Source organism: Pelophylax lessonae (assembly GCF_965119305.1).
Source record: "Pelophylax lessonae genome assembly, chromosome: 1".
In the NCBI taxonomy this organism is placed as follows: Eukaryota; Metazoa; Chordata; class Amphibia; order Anura; family Ranidae; genus Pelophylax; species Pelophylax lessonae.
In genome coordinates, this window is record NC_138768.1 from 277,214,986 (window position 1) to 277,236,425 (window position 21,440).

Here is a 21,440-nt window from a genome sequence, read left to right on the forward strand (position 1 = left end):
TTTTCACTCGCAAGCCATTCAGAGCAGCAAAGAGGTTTCCTTTCCCCGCCTATTTTGACAGAATTGTCACTAAAGAGTGGGGACGATCAAAACGTCACCGTGGGTTTCCAAAGTGCTTTACTAGGCGTTACCCTATGAGGAGTCCCTTTTTAAGAAGTGCTCTGTGCCACCGGTGGTGGACCCTCCGGTTTCCAGGTTAAACCATGATTCCGGTGGAAGAGTCCCCGGCCTTTAAGGATCTGGCTGAAATAAAGGCGTAGGCTGTGGCCCGCATTATGTACACATTAGCGGGTTTGGCAAAGAGGCCGGTACTTACGATTGCCCTAGTGTCGCAAACTCTGACCAAATAGGCTAAGCTCCTATGTTGTGTCTTGAAGGGTGAACAACTACCTCCTGCCTTTGCTGAGCTGGCAGACCAGCTGGTCCAGGGGTTTCAGTTTATCTCTGATGCCTCCTTGGATGCGGCTCCTCTAATGGCTCGCCTCTCTGTTTTGGTGGTGGTCCTTCGGCGAGTCTTTTTGGCTTAAATGCTGGTCTGCGGACCAGACTTCTAAGAAGGCCTCAACTGATCTTCCCTTTCCTGCCTGTCATCATTAAACATCATGACCTCATTAAAGGTCTCACAGGAGGGAAGAGTAACTTTCTTCCACAGGCTACTAAGGGTAAGGAACCTCGTCGTAGACGTGGTCCTTCCTTCTCTGCTCATAAGTTTTTTTTTTTTTTTTTTTTCGTCTCTCAGGGTCGACTGACAAGGACTCAAAGCCTTTCAGGGCCGCCTCCTGCAGTCTCCAAACGAGCCTGGTCTGGCAAGCGGAGAGCGGGCTTCTCCAGACCCGCAAACAAGGCTTCTTCAGCATGAAGGTGCGCTCTCACCCATATCGGGGGTGTGGGGACGTCTTCGCTGGTTTCCGGACCCGTAGACTTCCCTGGTACAAGACAAGTGGGTCCACTAAGTTATTCGGTCGGGTTACAAGACCGAGTTTTGCTCTTGTCCTCCTTCAAGGTTTTTTCCTTCCAACTTGCGGCTGCCCGCAGACCGATTACAGGGCCTGTTCGGGGCGGTACAACACATGTTCCTTCCACTCTGTGGACTTTTGGCTGGATTTAGAATTTTAGGAAGTCTGCTCTGGTTCCATCCACAAAGCTGGACTATTTGGGCCTGTCTCTGGACTCAGCCGTAGCCAGAGCTACCGAAAAAAAATGGCAGGCTGTATTTCGCTTCCTGCTGTCCAACTAACGGTCATCCTTCTGGACCTGCATTCGGGTGCTGGGCCTGATGGGATCTACCGTTGAGACGGTTCCGTTTGCGCAGTTCCATACGAGGTCCCTGCAAAAGGAGATTCTGACCAAATTGGACAAGACTCTGCAGTCTCTGGACAATCAGATCCGGTTAAGTCGGGCAACAAAGGAGTTCCTAATATGGTTGCTTCGCTCTCCTGCATTTCGGCTGGGAAAATCCTTCCTCCCCTTTTATTGCTCAGGGGATATGGACGCTGGAAGAGTCCAGACTACCGATCAATGTCCTGGAACTCTGATCGATCAGACTGTGTCTGGATCATTGAACGGATCGTCTTCAGGGATGCCCTGAGCATGTTCAATCGGACAATGCCACAGCCATGGCTTATGTCAATCACCAAGGGGGCACAAGAAGTACCTTGGCGGCTCTGGAGGTAGCCGGCATTCTAAGGTGGGCAGAACAGTTAGTTCCAGCTCTCTTCTCCGTACACATTCCCGGGGTGGAAAATTGTCAGGCGGATTACCTCAGTTGGCAGGCGTGGACCAAGGGGAGTGGACACTTTATCCAGAGGGGTTTCATCAGCTGTGTCTCCGGTGGGAAACCACTGAGTTGGATCTGTTGACCTCTCGGCTCAACAGAAAGGTGCAGAGGTTTGTGGCTCAATCAGGGGGTCCTCTGGCGGACGCCACAGATGCACTGGTGGCTCAGTGGGGTCAGTATCTGATTCACGCCTTCCCTCCTCTCAAGCTTCTGCCAAGACTTCTACGCAGGATCGAGGCAGAAGGGATTCCAGTCATCTTAGTGGCTCCAGACTAGCCTCGACGGGCTTGGTACGCTGCTCTGGGACGGCTGGTCGCCAACGTTCCATGGAAGCTTCCTCTCAGGGAGGATCTGCTGTCCCAAGGATTGATCTTCCATCCTGCTTTACAGTTGGTGGCTTTGACGGCTTGGCTGTTGAACTCCCAGGTGCTAAAGGATATAGGTTTATCTGAGTCGGTGATTCCTACACTGTTAAAAGCTAGGAAATCTACTTCTAGGAAGATCTCCCATCGAAAGGGGAATAAGTACATTGCGTGGTGTGAGTCTCTTGGGGTTCATCCTCACTCCTTGGTCTTAACCTTCCTTCAACGGGGGGTTGAACAGAAATTGGCCTTGAGTACCATCAGGGGCTAGATATCGACCTTGGCAGTATTTTTTCAACGACCTTTGGCCACACACTCCCCTGGTGCGTACTTTTCTTCAGGGTGTCTGACATTTGGTTCCTCCAGTGTGCTGCCTTGGGATCTTAATTTGGTGCTTTCAGCTCTACAGAAGCCTCCCTTTGAAAATGTTCGGGAGATTCCACTGCTTACGCTGTCCCAGAAGGTGGCCTTTTTGGTGGCTATCACCTCTGCACGCAGGGTGTCGGAACTGGCGGCATTATCCTGTCTGTCGTTCACCTTATCTGCTGATTCACAAGGGTAAGGTGGTGCTTCGCCCCTGTCTGTCATTCCTCCTAAGGTGGTCTCTGATTTCCATTTGAATGAAGACATTGTGTTGCCTTCCCTGTGTCCCAGGCCAAAACATCCGAAGGAAATTGCCTTGCATGCCTTGACTGTGATCCAGGCATTTAGGGTGCACCTGGCAGCTACAGAGTCTTTCAGGAAGTCAGACGCTCTATTTATTTGTTCTCACGGATGAACCTTGCAAAGGCTTGTCCGCTTCCTCTGCGACCATTTCCAGATGGATCAGACAGACTGTGGTTCAGGCCTATTCCATCAGGGGTCAGGTTCCTCCTTTCCCTGTGAAGGTGCAATATACTAGGGCGCATCGTGCCTCCTGGGCTTTTCGTCATCAAGCGTCAGTGAGGTTTGCAAGTGGGCCACTCGTTCGTCGGTGCACACTTTTACAAAGTTTTCTAAAGTATATGTGTTGGCATCTGCGGATGATTCCTTTGGCTGCAAGTTTTTTCAGGCTGCTGTTTTGAGGACCTGATCCTCTTTAAGGGTGTATTGTTTTCTTCAGGTGGGCTCCAGTTGTTTTGGTTGAGCCACTGTTGCCTGGTTGACTAATGTTTAGCCTTAGGAATTTTTTTCTGCTTCCCACCCCTCATGTTTAAACACTGCTTTGGGACGTCCCAACGATCAAGAATGACTGGAGCTGTGTCCGTCAATAAATGAAAGGGAAAATGGGATTTTTGATTTTAACGTAAAATCCATTTCTCTGATGTTCATTGACAGACACAGCACTCACCCCTCTGTGGAGTTATAATTGTGCTTGCACTGCTTGTAACAAAGCTGAGTGACTATACCACTGAGAGGGAGTATACCCCCGGGATTGTCCATGAGTGTAGCCAGAAGTTTTTTCTGCCTAGTGTCCTACTCCTGTAGGGGGCAGTTTAACACAATGGTCAAGAATGACAGGAGCTGCGTCCGTCAATGAACATTAGATTTTTCGGTAAGTCAAAAATCCCATTTTCTCTTTCGTTTATTGACGGACACAGCGGCATATCTTCCTTAAACCTTGGGTTATGCTGCTCTCCATAGGAGTAGGACACTAGGCAGAAAAGTTTGTCTACGCTCATAGGGCAGTCCCAGTGGGTATACTCCCACTTTCTTCCTTCAGTTTTTTTCTGCCTAGTCAGGAGTAAGAACCTAGTTCCTTGCTAGGACCTCTGGTCCTGGCATTTTTTCCTATTTTTTTAAACTGAATTTTTTTCTTTTTATTATTTTCTGGTCAAGTGAGAACTACAATCAACTGCCGGACTTGGCAATGGACTGGATATTTTAGATCCTTATTCTTTTCCGTCTGGTCTGTGAGCGTGCACAGGCCTCAGCTCCGCACTAGGTCGGCCGCGACATAGTCCCACTGGACGGGGATTGGCCGGCGAGTTAAACGCCTCACGAGAATGCATAGCCCTGGTCACGACCTGGGTCACAGAGTACCTCTGGCCCACAGCACCCCCCATTCTGAGATGGGGAGGTGGTCTGCCCGGAGTGGTACCCACCCGGTTCCATGATGTGCTAAGTATTGTCTTCCATCTCCCTTTGTGGTCCCTTGGGGTGGACGTGGGCCCCTCTCTGGGATGGTCGGACCCCCGGGTTCCCTTCCATTCCCCCCAGTCCCTCTAACAGTCATGGTGGTTCCTTTGGCCCCAACCTACCCCCACCATCCCCCCCCCCCCTGCCTGGGTGAGGTAGGAACTGGCTTTGCCACTTGCTCCAGGGGGGTGTGGTTGTTGCCAGCCACCTGGGGGTTAGACCGCGTCTTTGCAGCCTATTTGTGGCCTTCTTCTGAATGCCGGACCAAGCTGTTGGAGCTACTGATATAGCTTACAGTACTGCCGACGGATGTGCGCCTCACGTGGCTGGATCGGGCCAAGAATTGAGGTCGCGGCTTTGCGGCCTACTTGCGGTTGACGGAACTAGCTGTGCGAGCTCCTAACCAAGCTGTCCAAGCTGCTGATCAAACTAACAGAGCTGCCGGTGGCCGCGGCTTTGTGGCCAACTCGCGGCTGGCTGTCCGAGCTGTTGACCAGGCTGTGGGGGCACTACTTGTTTAGCAAAGTGAAGCAGCCATTATTGTCATGGCAGCCCCCCCCCTAGTAGGCTATGTCCTTAGGTCTAATAGGTGATCGTTTTGTGGACCTTTTAACAGGCATCTCCTTGCGGGACTGTGGTCGGCGACCTCCCCTGCTTGTTTTGTTCTCAGGGTGAGCTTAGCATCACGCACTTTAGGTGCTCGGACGATAAGGATGATTCCTCTTTTACTGCGCTGGTGGATGCACTGAATGTATCGGTTCGGGTAATTTTAAATATTGGGATGCAGCTGTTACTCCGTCAGAGGCGCCCGGTTCCCTTGGGGGCCGCAATTCCTCAAAAGCGGCAGAGGTTTTTTTCCATTTTTCCGCCTACTGTGACAAGTTTGTCGCAAGTCAGTGGAGTTGTTCTAAACGCTATATGGCGGTGCCTGAATGTTTCGATAGTCGGTATCCCTTGAGGAGTCTATGTTGAGTATGTGGGCAATCTCATCTGTGGGGGACTCTCAGGTCTCCAGGCTGAATAAATCCACCATGATTCCGGTGGAGGAGTCTCCGGTTTTTATAAGATCCTTTTGACAGGAGAAACTGAGACTGTGGTCCGCTACATGTTTTACTGTGGCTGATTCGGTCCTTGGGCTGGTGTTCACCATAGCTTTGGTGTCCCTGATTTTCCCAAATGGGTAAAGTTTTTTTGCGCCAGGTTCTGGAAGGGGGAACAGCCTCCACCTGCCTTTGCGGAGCTGGCGGGCTTTTTGGTTCTGGCTAATCTACTGGTTTGCGGACCAGGCTGCCTAGAAGGCCTTATGTGATCTTCCCTTTGTGGGTAATCGCCTGTTCGGGGCCTCTCTGGAAGGACCTTCTCTGGATGTTCCTTGGTGGACCCGGTCTGGTATGCCGAGAGCGGGTCTTTCCCTACCTGCGGTCAAGGCCTCTTCTTCCTGTGGGGGCACCATCACCCATGTTTGAGGTGGGGGAAGGCCTCTTTGCTTCCTCCGGACCTGTGGATCTCCCTGATTCAGATAGGTGCGTCCATGAGTTGATCGGCCCGACTACAAGATCGAGTCTTCAATCTTCTCTAGTGCGCTTCTCTTCTTCCACCTGCGTTCATCCCCAGACCGCCTGCGCAGTCTCCTCAGGGCGGTGAAAAACTTGCTACTACAAGGGGTGATTGTTCTGGTCTCTGAATCGAACATTTGTTTCATGGCTTTTATTCAAACATGTTTGCAGGGCCCAGGAAGGAAAGTGCGGTACGTCCAATTTTGGACCTCAAGTTATGAACTGTTTTGTGCGGGGACAGATGTTTCCAATGGAGTCCATTCGTATGTTACTGGCTTTCGGTTCTATGTCGTTCATCCACATTTCCTTCGCTTGCTGTAGGCAAGGAGCATTGTCGAGAGGTCTGGCCTCAGCCTCTCGGGCTTTCACGAGTGTTGGCCCTGGTTTTGGCGTTGTCTGTGGGGGATTGTAGTACTGGAGTACCTGGGTGATCTTTTCAACAAGCAGAGTCTCCAAATGTTCTGACGAACAACTGGGAAATTACTGTGCGGACTCTATAGGAGTTTGTTTGGAAATTTTAATTTACAATTATTGGCTTTGGTTCCATCCACTTAGTTGGATTATCTGGGTCTGTTCTGGACTGGAGTGTGTTCCTCCCATGGGACGAGTTCCAAAATCTGTCCACACGAGACCTCTGCAAGAGAGTACTTTGCTATGTGAAGTGAGGATCCACAGTCTCTAGACGATCTGATCCTGTTGAGCCGGTGTATGAGAAGGTCCCTGCTTCGGTGGTTTTGCTTTTTGACAGTGTGAATTTTTCTCCCCGCTGTACTGGATGGTGGTCACCATGGATGGCAGGCTGTCCAGGTGGGGTGGCGTGTTTTGACAGCGATTGTGTTCAGGGGGTCTGGCCTCTGGAAGCATCCAGAATACTGATCTATATACTGGACATCTCCTCCGGAGGTGTTTCATCAGTGATGTCTCTGGTGGGGAACTCCCAGGTTGCTCCTGTTGGCCTCTTGTTTCCACAGGAAGGTGTTGGGTTTGTGGCACGGTCTTGGGATCCTCTTGCCGATGCCACGGACGTACTGGTGGCTCCTTTGGCGCCGGCTTTCCTTTTCTGGAACTGCCAAGATTTCTGCTTAGGCTCGAAGCCGAAGGAATTAGTCATCCTAGTGGCTCCAGACTGGCTTTTCCGGTCTTGGTACGCAGACGGTTGGTCCTCGGTGTTCCTTGGTAAATTCCTCTTAGAGGAGATCTATTGGCTCAGGGATCAATCCTCCATCTTGCTTTACAGTCTCTAGCTTTAATAGCTTGGCTGTCGAAGCCAAGTGCTGAAGCCTAGAGGGTTGTCTGAATCAGTGTTTCCCACGCCGCTGCAAGCTAGTAAATCTACTTCTTTGGTAGATTTACCATCGCCTTTGAGGAGCGTACTTTGGGGATGTGAATCCCCTGGGGCTCACTCGCGCTCTTTTTCTGTGATTTGGAGTTGGTTTCCTCCAACGAGGTTTTGAGCAGCACCTGGCCTCGGGTACCATCAAGGTGCAAGTTCGACCACTGGCGGTCTGCTTTCTTCATCCTTTGGCAATGCCTTCAGTGCTCCGCACCTTTTTTCAGGGGTTCACCACTTGGCTCCCCCAGTACGGTCTCCGTTGCCCTCGTGGCATCTCAGCTTGGTGCTGTCGGTTCTTCAGTAACTGCCGTTGGAAAATATTTGCGAGATTCCTCTGCTTACATTGTCCCAGGTGGTGGCTTTTTCTTCTGCACCGAGGGTGTCCGAGCTCGCAGCTGTCTTGTTGTTCACCTTACTTGGTGGTTCACGGAGATAGTGGTACTTCATACCTGCCAGTTTCCTTCCTAAGGTCGTCTCCGGTTTCCAATTAAATAAAAGCATTGTATTGCTTTCCTTGTGTTGTAAACCTAAGCACCCTGAAGAGATTGCCCGAACCACATCCAAAGAATGTAAGGCAATCGGGGCGTACCTGGCGGCGACTGAGTCGTTCCAAAAAATCGGATTCCCTGTTTGTCCTTATGGATCGTTTCCGTAAGGGGCTGGCCCCGTCTGCGGTGACCTTTTTCCAATGGATTAGGCAGACGGTGTGCGCAGGCCCTCTTGTGTTAAAGATCAGGATCCTCAGTTTTTCCCATTAGGGCGTGTTCTACGATGGCGCTTAGTGCCTCTTGGGTCTTCCGCCATCTGGTTTCAGCGGTGCAGGTTTGCTGGCAGCCACCTAGTCGTCCGTGCACACTTTCACAAAATTTTCTAGGGTAGATATGTTGCCATCTGATGCCGCCTTTGGCCGCAAGGTTTTGCAGGCCGCTGTTGGAGAGGATTAGTCCTCTTTGTGGGTGACAATATTTGACAGGTGAGCAAAAGTTGTTTCCTTGTTGAGCTCCTGTTTTACCTGGTTGGCTACGTTTAGCCTTTGGGGAAGTATTTTTATTGCTGTGTTCTTCTCACCCCTCACTTTGACACTGCCTTGGAACGTTCCCAATGCTGCAGCCGCTTTTAACCCTATTGTAGTGAAGATAAAGATACCTTGTTTCCTGTGATGTACTCCATGAAAAGGATGTTACCAGGTACACCAAAAATGCTTTTACCGCAAGATTTGAGCTGAAACTTTTGAAATAACTTCTTTTGTTAACTTGGAACTACGTTTTGTCTATTAACAGTATTTGCTGAAAAAATCCTGAAAACATGCCCTGTTGTGAGTGCTAGATAAATGTACTGCTATTTACTACATACAGAGCTTTTTTTGTAGTCTATTTTTTATTTTTTTTTCTTCATCTTTGCAGATCTACCAGAAGCTGCTGTGAAAGGTCTCTGCAGATTATTCTGCCTAACATTGCATCGATACAGGTGGGTTTGCTAAAAGTGTTACATTTGGTCACGTTAAAAGGTTGATTTTTTTTTTTTTTTTATATAATTCAAATGTGCTTTACAGAGATGCAGCATCCCGCCGAGCTCTGCAGTCTGTCATCCAGCAGTTGGTGGAGTCTCAGCCAGATGTAACAGCTAAAACTCTGCTACAGTCACTCCAGGCATTTGGGGTGGGAAACAAGAGTGCAGAACCCAGGTAAATTGTGCCATGTCATATCCCTACATTGCTTTGAGGCTGTTTGGTTTAAGATAACTTTTATTCATCTGTTCATTTATTTTTCAGCAAAAGCAGTGGTTCTGCAGCGACCTTAGCCTTGGCATGGACTTGTGTTGTTTCTAAGGTTGTGTTTTCTGTACCTGATAAACAACAGGGGGAAACGTGGAACAAACTGGTACGTACTTTTTGTGGTTATATAGTAAGCAAGAAAGTAGTGAAAAGTAGTGATCAGTAACCCCCTGCTACCAATCAGTATTTGGCAATCAATCCAGAAAAGGACAATAGCTGGTTCATGGTTGGAAGATGCACCATTCTGCTTTTTTACTTGTATTATGAAGTAAACCAATTATTGGCAGGTGTTTTATGTACGGGAAGTTCCTTGGTTACTTGTTGGATATGTCCTAGTATTGGTAAAGCCTTTGAAATACAGGTGCATCTTTTAAAATTAGAATATCCTCAAAAAGTAAATTTCAGTAAATCAGTTCAAAAAGTGAAACTCCTATTTTAAATAGATGCGTTACAGGGTGATATATTTCATGCATTTCTTTCTTATAATTTTGATGATTGATTGTGGCTTACAGCTAGTGGAAACCCAAAACTTAGTATCTCAGAAAATTAGAATATTACATAGGACCAATTAAAAAAAAAAAAAAAAAAAGATTTTGAATGCAGAAATGTTGAGTTAGTGAAAAGTATTTCCATGTACATTATAGTATGCACTAAATACTTGGTCAGAGCTCCTTTTGCATGAATTACTGCATCAATGCGGCGTGGCATGGAGGCGATCAGCCTGTGGCACTGCTGAGGTGTTATGGAAGCCCAGTTTGCTTTAATAGTGGCCTTCAACTCGTCTGCATTGTTGGGTCTGGTGTCCCTCATCTTCTTGACAATACCGCACTGATGCTCTATGGGGTTTAGGTCAGGCAAGTTTGCTGGCCAATCAAGCACAGTGATCCCATGATAATATTTTTTTTTTTTTTTTTTCGTATAATAAAATTTTGTTGAAATTTTTACCAGATATATTCAACCAGTACAAGAATGATAAATAATAAAATAAGTAACAAAAAATAATAAATCGATCATAGATGTGTATCAAGAAAAACTGGTAGAATACGTGTAATATTGAAAGAATGCGCTAGTGACATGAGCATCAAGTGGAGTATACCAAACAGGAAGGTCCAAACAGTGGGGAAAAACGAAGGGCACCCAGTCCTGGAGCGCGTCGATGTTCCACCCATCCCCGCACCTTCGTCAACATGGGTACGTCAGGACAGGGGAGGCCTCCTCACAGCACCCCACCAAGAAAGCACCACACCAAGAAAGCGCCCCGAGTATCCCACACACCGGTTCAGGATCTATAGCATATAAACATAGCATGATATTACATATTTAGTTTGCATCCAGTGAGCGATGTATAAGGAAAGGAAGAACAAGAAATTAGAAAAAAAAAAAAAAGGAAAATTAAATCAGGGGGAAAGGAGGAGAAAACAACCTAACCGAGGGAGATGTGGAAAACAAAACAAATCATTTGAACCAAGTGAACAGATAGCAGGTGCATTTGTGAGGAAAACCTGTAGTCTCTCGGGTACCACTTAAGTGTTTTACAGCGATGTTGTACTATCTGAACTAAACTCAGAAGAATAGTACATCCAACCTGACCATGTTTCTCTAACCCTTTCTTGTTGATCTTTTGACCATATGGACCCAACGTTCAGCTTTCGTGATTGTATTAACTTCCCTTTTCCAGTCTAGCAGAGTGGGACATTTAGATTGTTTCCAAAATCTGGGCATTAATGATTTGGCCGCATTCAATAAATGAGGAGTTGCACTTTTTTTTGTAGAGGTGAGGGAACCCCATGGAACAAGAAATGCAGAGGAGAGAACTCTATAGGTCTAAGAGTCGTCCGTTTGATCCATTGGGCAATGGCCTTCCAAAATGGTTTAATTTTAGGGCAGGACCAAAATAGAGGGAGGAATGTGCCTGGATCATCCCATCCCCTCCAGCAACGTACATCTACCGTCGGGTACATTTGTGCTTGTCGGACAGGAGTCTGATACCATCTGCTGAGGAATTTGTATGACATTTCTTGCATACGGGAGCATATGGAGGTAGAGTGATTCAGTCTGATTAGTCTCTGGATCTGTGGTGTGGTAAAATCATGACCCCTTGCTGTCATTCTCAATATGGGAATTCACCCTTCTACACGCACCCACTTACAATCCACCCTACTGTATACATGGTCCACGGCACCCTTGCACTACCTAGGTATCAACCTGACGTTCCCCACAGCAGGCCTGGCCTCGTCCAGCATGTCGCCTCTCCTCTCGGCCATCTCAAGCGACTTATCAAAACTCAAATCAACAGAATTGTCTTGGACTGGTAGAATTGCAGCCTTCAAGATGTTATGCTTGCCCAAAATCCTCTACGTTTTCCGCACACTACCAGTAAATATCCCTCTACATTTTATCAAGTCCCTTGTCAAACTTCTGCGTTCGTTTATTTGGCAGAGGAGGAGAGCGAGATGTGCATATGCAGAGAGGGGGGTTCTATACCAGCTGAGGACGGCCCATGGGTGTAGCCAGGTGTTGTGCCTAGTCCTACTCCTGGAGGAGGCAATCTAACCCACTAGTTATGATTTATGGAGCGATGTTTCTGTCGAACTCAGAGAAATGGATTTTACGGTAAGTTAAAAATTCCCATTTTTTTAATATTCGTCTTATGTAAGAATCTATTTTTCTGAGATACTGAATTTTCGGTTTTTACTATCTGTAAACCATATTCAAAATTAAAACAGAGAAATGCTTGAAATAAAACACTCTGTGTGTAACGCATCTATATAAAATATGAGTTTCACATTTTTAATTGAATTACTGAAATGTACTTTTTGCTGACATTCTAATTACATGCGATGCACCTGTATGGCCACACCTTGTGGCTCACACACTTTGGAGATGACCAAAACACTGAGGCTGGGTTTACACTGATGCAAATTGAATGTGGGTTTCCCCGCATCAGTGTGAAGCCAGCCTGAAGTTGCAAGTGCATGGCCCAGCACATTGACATATTTAACCACTTAAGCCCCGGAAGATTTTAGCCCCTTCCTGACCAGGGCCTATTTTGCGATTCGGCACTGCATGATTTTAACGGACAATTGCGCAGTTGTGCGATGATGTACCCAAATGAAATTGATGTCCTTTTTTTTCCCCACAAACGGAGCTTTCTTTTGGTGGTATTTGATCACCTGTGCGATTTTTACTTTTTGCACTTTAAACAAAAAAAGAGCGACAATTTTGAAAAAATATTTTCCAAATTTTTTTTATATGAAATTCCCAAAAAATATGTAAAAATCAAAAATTTTTTTAACATTTTAGGCCAATTTGTTTTCTGATACATATGTTTGTTAAAAAAACGCAATAAGCATATTTTGATTGGTTTGCGCAAAAGTTTTCTGTCATTTTTGGTGTTTTTTTTTTTTTTTTTTTTTTTTTTTTGCGGGACTGCGACATTGCGGCGGACAGATTGGACCCTTGACTGACATTTTTGACACTTTTGGGGTTACTAGTGACAGTAATCAGTGCTATAAATATGCACTGTTACTGTAAAAATGACACTGGCAGGAAAGGGGTTAACTTTATTGGTGATGCAGGGGTTAAGTGTGTCCCTAGGGGCGTGCTTCTAACTGTAAAGGGGTGTAGCTAGTGATGTAAGCACCGAGAAATACGATCCTACATAGCAGGTTCGTATGATCTCTGTTCTTACATCAGGGAGAATGACAGGCGACTTTGTTTACATCAGCTGCCTGCCTTTTTCCCCTCTCCACGCGGACTTGTTAGGGAGCGGGGGCGGGACGTGCCTCCGGCGGCGCACGCTCACCCATAGAGGCTCACAGGCTATCGACGTAGTCCTACGGCACTTTGCCTGTACGGGGCTGACCGCCGCAGTAAATAGTCGTGCGGCAGTCGGCAAGTGGTTTAATAATCAAATAGTGCTGCGCAATAAACAACTGATTAACTAATCAATGATCAGTAACAGTGAATCAATCTATAGAGATGGCAATAAAAAATTGGTGGCATGTGTAAATGACTCAAATCAATAGCAATAGCAAAAAAATATAGCGTATATAATAGTACAATCATAAAAGATCAATAAATTGTATATAAATATGCGTGCAAAAAATTATAAAAGTAAAAACACTGATAAAATCCAAAATCCGTGCAAAGGAGCAAGATAGTGCAAAATAAAAAGTTCAATAATAACAGTCCCAGTGATCAAAAAATCAAACAAAAATGAGATATATATCAATATTTGCCAAAGTGCTGGAAAGGTAGATAAATAATAAATCCAATATGATAGTCTTGGTGATAATAAGTGATGAAACAGATGTCTTCTATAAGTGCTCAAGCTACCTGGATGTGGCTGGTGCTTCCCAAAAAGAGTGAATGACCAGAGTGTCACAGATCAGCAACAACTGTGCACCCCCTTGTTAATGGGTGCTTACCTCAATGCAGACTCAATAGAGCATAAACGCAGGGGGTCTCAGTGACGTCCTGTCTGGATGGTTCCATCCCAATTACTCTTATCCGGTCAGTACGTCTTAACTCGTCATCCAGCATGATATGCAGATAGAAAAGACTTGCAATAGTGCTTATATCCTTCAAAAAGTTTATTCAAATAAAACCAAAATGTCGCACTCACATGTATCGGTGCATCTATGCACCCTTAAAATAGCCTTGAAGTACAGCTAGCCAACCGAAGAAATACCATGGTGGTGTAGTGGGAGACGCCGCAGCCGTGTGCTTCCTCCTGCGTTCAACAGCTTGATTAACCAAGCCTTTTTTCAGCCAGCGAACCGCAGCTCCCTGGGGTTATTCAGGGGTGCCAATTTTTTTTGTTTTGCAAGGTTACAACATTGGGCACAATGTGGGCCAGATGCTGGTGTTCTAACAAACAATTACATCCCCAGATAAAAAGTAGCACATCAGGCGATTGCACAGCATCCTTGTTTGCCCCCCCCCCCCCCCCCCGCCACCTCTGGGATCATGTTGGCTGCACAAGGGAGAGAAACTAAGGGAGAAGAGAAACATTGAAATATTAGTCAGTAGCAATGTGCATTGTATTGCATTGCATTCACCTGTAATGTTGGGTGTCCTACATGTGTGAATTATGCTGCTTTATATGAAACTGTTAGTTTAGGATTTAATGTTTTTTTAGAATGGGATGCTGTAATATTGTACATCATTTTAAAGGGTGTTTTTACATTTCCTCAGTTTCTTTCTTGTTTCTGGCCTAGGCCAAAATGATGTCATACATCCTGTGAGTCTTCCTGGGCATTTTTATTTCTTTCACTTTGAGGATGGGTTTTCTAAGTTAAGCACACCCTTCTTTTGCTCCGATATGGTTTGCTTTATTAGGATTAAGGCTACGTTCACATCTTGGCGTTGCTATTTACAGGCGTTTTTTCAGGCGTTTTTATGGGCGTTTTTTCAGGCGTTTTACAGGTGTTTTTACAGGCGTTTTTGTGCAGGCATTTTTAGGTTGACTAGTGACCAATGTTAAAAAAGTAAAAACGCCTGTAATCTGCCCAAAAATAAGCTCATGTACTTTTTTGAGCGTTGGACATTTTGCTTAAAACTTCAAAACGCTCAGATGTGAACAGGGGCCATTGAAATGAATAGGATTTGTCTTGTTGGGCGTTTTTTGAGCTGATCCTAGAGCAGAAAAACTCCACAAAAACGCCCCAAAACGCCTACATGTGAACTTAGCCTTAAAGACATCAGGTTCAACCTGTACTGATATATGGGTGCTTCATTCAAAGGGAATAGATTTCCTGAATACTAGAAAGTAGACCTGAATTCAAACTGGAATAAATGTACACAATCTATTATTATGCCCCTAGTTTAAACACAACATAGGTCAGACTTGTTCTTGACTGCCTTGTCCAAACTTTCTGGTTGAACCTTTTTGCCCTTTTAAAATATTAAAACATAATTTAGCCAGATGCAAAGCAGAACTGAGCTAGGGGCAAATAGGACTTAGGAGTTAGGTTCAGTAACTCCTTCAGCACACTGGGATGCCAATTGGAAGAGCCACTTTGGGCACTTTTCACACCAACTGCATTGATCAATGCAGTCTCAGTGTACAGAGAAGGCAGTTCACACCAGCCTGTTGTGGTAGTGTGCACTGAGGGGAAAAATGAGGAATGTTGAATTTCATGTGGGAAAAAAAAATTGAGTTGTTTAAAAAAAAAAACACACACAATGTGCCACAAAGCAGCACAATAAAAAAAGGCACAAAAAATGCCCATCAAAAACGCACGTCAGAGCATATTTTCGCCAAGGCTTGTGATGTAAAATAATTGTAAATCTCAGTCCTCCTAGATGCACCAGTCAGTGGCGTAGCGTGGGGGGTGCAGGGGGGGGCCGGGCGCAACATCTGGGGGGGGGGCGCATCTGCATTGTCACTCTGTCTGTCTGACTCTGACATACATAGTTCACACACTGTCTGCGGCTGCCTCCATTTTTAGGCTGGGAGACGTCCAGCGCAGCCACCCTATGACTGAAAATGGCGGGGCGGGGCTGGACTGTGCCTCACCTGTCCATTGGTGTAGGGTGGGGTGGCGTTGCAAGCCAAGCCCCGCCTATACCGCCTCTCCTCACTGCTCAGTCAGTTTAGCAGCGAGTGAGTCAGCAGCCTGGCGCGGTCAGAGTGGGTTTTTTTTTTTAATCCCCTGATTAGAGCCAGAGGCTCTAATAGGCTTCAAAAAATGGGTGGAGCCCACCCATTGTGTGACAATAGCGAATGAAAATTCGCTATTGTCACACGAATCCTCCTCCTGGCCAATCAGGAAACGGGCCCGAGACCCGCTTCCTGATTGGCTGAAAGGGGAATGCATGCCATTGGTCGAGGAGGAGGCGGGAGGACTCGAGGAGACGCGGGGAACTGAGGAGAAGCCGCCGCTGCAGGTAAGTCTCTCTGCATTGAAAGGGGGCACGATGATCTCTCTACATTGAAAGGGGGCACGCTGGTCATTCTGCATTGAAAGGGGGCACACTGGTCTCTCTGCATTGAAAGGGGGCACGCTGGTCTCTCTGCATTGAAAGGGGGCACGCTGGTCTCTCTGCATTGAAAGGGGGCACGCTGGTCACTCTGCATTGAAAGGGGCACACTGGTCTCTCAGCATTGAATGGGGGTACGCTGGTCTCTCTGCATTGAATGGGGGCACGCTGGTCTCTCTGCATTGAAAGGGGGCACGCTGGTCTCTCCGTATTGAAAGGGGGCATGCTGGTCATTCTGCATTGACAGGGGGCACACACTGGTCTCTCTGCATTGAAAGGGGGCACGCTGGTCATTCAAACTTGAATTTAGATGCATTTTACTTTAATTACATCAGTATTTTCATAACAAACAATACATGTGCTTAGGGGGTAAGGGTTTCTTTAACTAATCTAGTGGAAGAGACTCGAGTGCTAAAATCCCGCGGGTTAGGGGGCGCAAATTACTTGCCTTGCCCGGGTGCTGACAACCCACGCTATGCCACTAGCACCAGTATCCTTCTTTTTACCAGCACCATGCTAGTAGATTAACTTGTGTCTAGCTATATTGGCCCAAGACTGCGTATAACATTTGTTTATGGCTCTGATAAGGATATTTATTGTAGGCTTTTCTGAGACAGTGAATTGTTCTCTGTACACTGTAAAACTGCTTATCCTGCTTTATTTTTTTATTTTTAGGAAACTAGGTGAAAAAATGAATACATTTTTTTAACACATAAATAGTATGTACAGTAGGTTTTCTTCTTTTCAAATTGAATTGATGGTTGTGCCACGTTCTTTGTTAGGTGGAGTGCCAGTCATTTCTGTTGATGGAGATTATCGGAGGCTCACATCGACATGCTGTTCAAGGGTCTTCAAAGAGGATAAATACATTGTGGAAGGAGGTGTGTGTGATAATGATTTGAGTGACTATTTGTTACTCTTCGATTTACACCTTTTGTAAAAATATATCTCTCTCCTCCAGAATGCTGGTCTTGTGGAAAAATACCTTGATGTAGTATTTAGCCTTGAGCCCAATCAGAATATTGCTGGTATTCTCGGTCTTGCTGTACAATTCTGTGTGAAGCAGAACAAGATGGATATTCTCAACAAATACAGGGTAGGTGTTTAGAAGTGAGAAGCTTGTATGCCATCTGTACCAATAAAAAAAAACTGCAGTATCCATGTTCTGCTCTCAGTGAATTTTCTCATTTTTCTAGAGTAAACTTATTGATTTCTATGTGAAGATGGTTCTCATGAGTAAAGTGAAGCCACCTAAATATATATTGGTAAGTCCTTTAGCACACTGTATATTTTATTAAGAATATATGACGGACAGTTACATAATGGTTTTACTTTGATTGCAGGAGAGTTGCACACCTCTACTTCAGCATGTTGCTCATGATGAATTTAAAGAACAAATTTTGCCCATGCTGCAAAAATCACTTCTTCGTAGCCCTGAAAATGTGATTGAAAGTAAGTATGCCTGTTAATGTATAGAGATACTGATTTGGAATTTTTTTTTTTTTAAAGGGACCTTGTGGTAAAAAGAAGTTCCTCCAAAAAGACATGACTGTAAAAGAAAAAAGTATCTACATTTTCCACTGCCTGCACTGTCGAACACTGCTCTATTGCTTAGAATTTGTCCCCTGAAATCTTTCACTCTCAGGAGTGTTAATCCTCTATCACCCGCTGCTCTTTCTGGTTACTCCTACTGATTTCTGTGTTACAACTAGAGAGGTAGTAGTGACATGGAGGGCAGCAGGAGGGACTAGTGAGCACTGCAGGAATGCAGGAGATTGACAATGAATGAAGTGTTTCCCAGCAGAATTTTGGAGACAGCTTCTCAGCCATGCAGTTATGAGTATATACTCTGTTCTTTTACAAGTATATCATTTTTTTTGGGGGGCGGGGGGACTTATCATCATGACATGCTCGCCTTAATGCTTTTTTTTTTTTTTTTTTTTCCCAGCTATTTCTTCACTGTTTGCATTTGTGACCATAGACCTGAGCCAGTATGCCCTAGAACTTGGGAAAGGCTTGGCTGGTAAGCTTGACATTTATTTAATACATAATGGTATAAAAGAACAAATTGGATTTTGCAGTCCTTTTTGTAAATGTATACGACAACATTCTTCTACAGAAACATCTATTACATTTTTCATTCAGTTAAATATACTTTCATTAGACAATATTGCTGATAATTGTGGTTGACATAATTTTATATCTAGGAGCTTCCATTATATTTTATACTTCTACTTTGCTTATACTTTAGGACAGTTGAAGTCTAATAACTCCCAGCTAATGGATGGAGCAGTGGTTGCTTTGCAGAACCTGGCACGTCAGTGTAGTGACCCTGCTGCGGTGGAGGCATTGGGGAAACATTTGTTTGCCATCCTGGGAGGTGAGGCAAGAACAATTTTTCCTTTTTTCTTTGGCATTTATAGAAAATTCTAAAACTAACCAGCTCTGTATTTCAGGTTCAGAAGGAAAACTCACAGCTGTTGCACAGAAAATTAGTGTTCTCTCAGGTAATGACAACTTTACATTCTGTAATGTTTCTAATATAAGATAACTTTTTGAGTTGCATTGTGCTTGGTTCCTTTTAATTTATGCTCACAGATTACACCTCCTATTACCCCACTGGGGTATAACCAAATCTATAAGATGCTGGAAACTAAGTAAAATATGTTTTCCATGACAACCCTGGCAGGAGCTAGCAACTGAGTTTTCTGGCTAGCATCTTTTCTGTACCGACATTGAAGACCTCAATAACCCCTAGGCGCCGAGCGCACACAAATATGCAGCCGCTCGGCACCAAGACCCAGCCGCTGAGAGGCCGCATATTTGCGTGCATTAACGCTCCCGATCGATTGGGAGTTTTCTGATCATGTGACCGCCTTGACAGTCAAACACGGCAGTCACATGGTAACAAGCCCCATCCGGTCAAAGGGCTGGCGCAAAGGGTTAAAGAAGCTTAAACCTCTCAAAGGGACAGTGCTGCAGTTATGAACCTATATTTGTGACCATGAAAAACAAAATAAAACAAAAAACATTAAAATATCTCAAAGGTCTAGTATATTTAAAACAGCCGCAATTTTTAATGTATATATTAATTTTGAGCTTTTCATCGACTCTTTGATATAATCACCACGTGTTGCACACTCCACCACCACAATCTGCTCACCTGCTGTTTACCTATTAAGACTAGGTCAGGATGCGTCTTCCCCTTTTAGGGGATGAGATAGCCTGGATTGATTTTTCTTTTTTTTTTTTTTTTTGAACCCAGATCGATCCAAATATTTCTTAAAACGTTTCATACACTTCCACTGCTCCTTTCAATATCACTTGTATTAAATCTCCACAGGTGCTCCAAAAATGAAAGATCATAGTGTTTTCTGTATACACATAAATATTTATTAAACTTTAAGTAAAGCGCACTCCCATGGTACTGTGCACTGGACTGGTGCACCACGGGTTAATAACTCTATACTGTGCCCTTAAAGCACAAATGGCAGCTGCATCTCATTTGTGCCAATATGCATTGTTCCCTTATTGTGTGGATGGATACCGCACTATATGTATCGCGGACTTGCACTGTCCCTTTAAGGGTGGTGGATTACCCCACTTACTGTATTTGCTTAGCTTTGTGAATCTTTCGTCCTGCTTGCTTTATGGCGCACTGATTTCACTGGCTCCGCCACTGTCCCTCTAATGAATCCAGGTGGTGTATTGCCTAAGGGGCGAAGCCGATGACTTCAGCTTTGTTTTTATGGTACCGCTCGACCCTTGAAAAAGGCAGTACACCTTTAAAATTTAAATGGTGCAAATTAAGAAAGTATGGACAATGCTATATATTTTTCTCTTACGTCCTCCGACAGTCGCCGCCTCTTCATATTCGTCACATATGGGGTATTAGACTTTGCTCCGAAGGAGTAGCTAGGCAACAGAATATGTTAACAATAAAGCTTTAACATATCCCACCCTCAAGGGGTGGTCCCCTCAGTCAATACCCTCCTACTTCCTGCAACCATATCTCAGTTTTAATGTCTAGCTTGTCAGGAGTGGCTGGCTCTCTCTGTGCTGGGACTTTTTGTCCCAGACTCCTTCTTCTTTTTAATATTTTGTTTGAGTTTTTTTCTCTACCTTTACTTAGCTGTTATTTTGGTCAGCATTAGTTAGTTCTTCGGACGAAGAGGATCATGCGGACTGGGTCTCGGGCTGATCCCCCTGATCGCAGGTCGTGGGTCAGTGGCTTCCCAGTCTGCCATCGAGCGTTCAGCCAGGTAACGCTCCTGGCACAGTGAACGACCCATCCCTGTTCGGTGCAGGGATGTTTGGTGAGGTGGCTACCTCACCGGACGCTGTGCGGTTTCTTAACCGCCATTGTGTGCGTCTTGAATTGCGACTCTCCCTGCCTCATGTGCAGCGGCTTGTTCGCCTGTGCGGGTTCCCCACGCCATGTGAGGTAAGTGTATCTATGTGGGGAACTGTCTGTCTGGGGGGGGGTCTCAGTCTGGGACTGTGTAACCTGCCTTTATTCACACTGCTTGTCTCCCTATCTCTCGGCTGCATGCTGTGGGCTGCAAGGGGGGGGGGGGAGCTGTGTGACACTGTGTGTGTCAGGCTGGGCAGTGTGGGAAGCTGTGTGCTGTGGGGCATGTTTTTATGGCATGTTGGGGCATATACAGCGATCGCTGCGGCGATCTAACATGTATCCATATAATGGGATAAGCTTGTGTGTGTTTTTATGCACTATGGAGCGGCGATTTCGGCGCCAAACGACGCCATTTTACCGGCGCCCGCTCCGGCCGCATGGTTTACATGCACGGCGGCCATTTTCTTGTAGCCTCCATAGGCTTACATAGAGCGCCCTGGCAGCATCACTTCCTCTTTCCTGGAACACCGATCGAGGCAGCAGCAGCGGCGGGGTCTCCTCAGGTTTTATCCTTCTATTCCTGTTTGCCATTGCCTGTATTCAGTCTGTATATTCCCTGTGGGGGTCTCATTGTGCCTGAGTGTGGTGCGGTGGGCTGCGCTTGCCGCGCTTGCTGAAAGGGGGCAGTTAACCCTTGGTTGTCTGGCATACAGGGGCAATGGATTCTCAGGAGGGCAAGTTTCCCACAGTATTGGTGGAAAGCCAGGGGACCGCTGTTTCCCCCCCAGGGGGGGATTTAGCCACTATTGTGGCTGGCCTTGCTGCCCAGGTGCAAATGCTGGTGGCTGCTCAATCTACTAAACGGCCCAGAGTTGCTCTGTCCTCTGATTCTGAGGGTGAAGGTGATGGGGCTGTTCTAGCAGGGACCCCTTTATCGGGGTCCCGCTCCTCTCTTGATCTAGTGTAGTCTGAGGTGGAGGCTGAAGTTGAGGGGGTCGATAATTCTCCCCCTGGCTCGCCTGAAGAGCTTGCAATCATGGATGAGTTGATTGCTTCCATTAAGCAGACGCTGCGTTTGCAGGACGAAGTGTGTCCTCCCGCTGCCTTGGCGGCTTATGGGACGCAGAGAAAACGCAGGACGCCGCAGGTTTTTCCCTGCAATGCTGATTTTCAGCGCGC

General features: G+C 46.0%; 1 protein-coding gene across 1 annotated transcript in view; it reads left to right on the top strand.

The window, feature by feature from the left end:
* Positions 1–21,440, top strand: part of GCN1 (GCN1 activator of EIF2AK4) — a 250,315-nt gene that overhangs the window by 26,044 nt on the left and 202,831 nt on the right. Inside the window, exons 3-12 of the mRNA XM_082258862.1 lie at positions 8,550–8,613; positions 8,699–8,830; positions 8,918–9,026; positions 16,690–16,788; positions 16,869–17,003; positions 17,104–17,172; positions 17,251–17,359; positions 17,856–17,930; positions 18,159–18,287; positions 18,364–18,414. Coding sequence (XP_082114988.1) covers positions 8,550–8,613; positions 8,699–8,830; positions 8,918–9,026; positions 16,690–16,788; positions 16,869–17,003; positions 17,104–17,172; positions 17,251–17,359; positions 17,856–17,930; positions 18,159–18,287; positions 18,364–18,414 — 972 coding nt within the window. The remainder of the gene's footprint in view (positions 1–8,549; positions 8,614–8,698; positions 8,831–8,917; positions 9,027–16,689; positions 16,789–16,868; positions 17,004–17,103; positions 17,173–17,250; positions 17,360–17,855; positions 17,931–18,158; positions 18,288–18,363; positions 18,415–21,440) is intronic.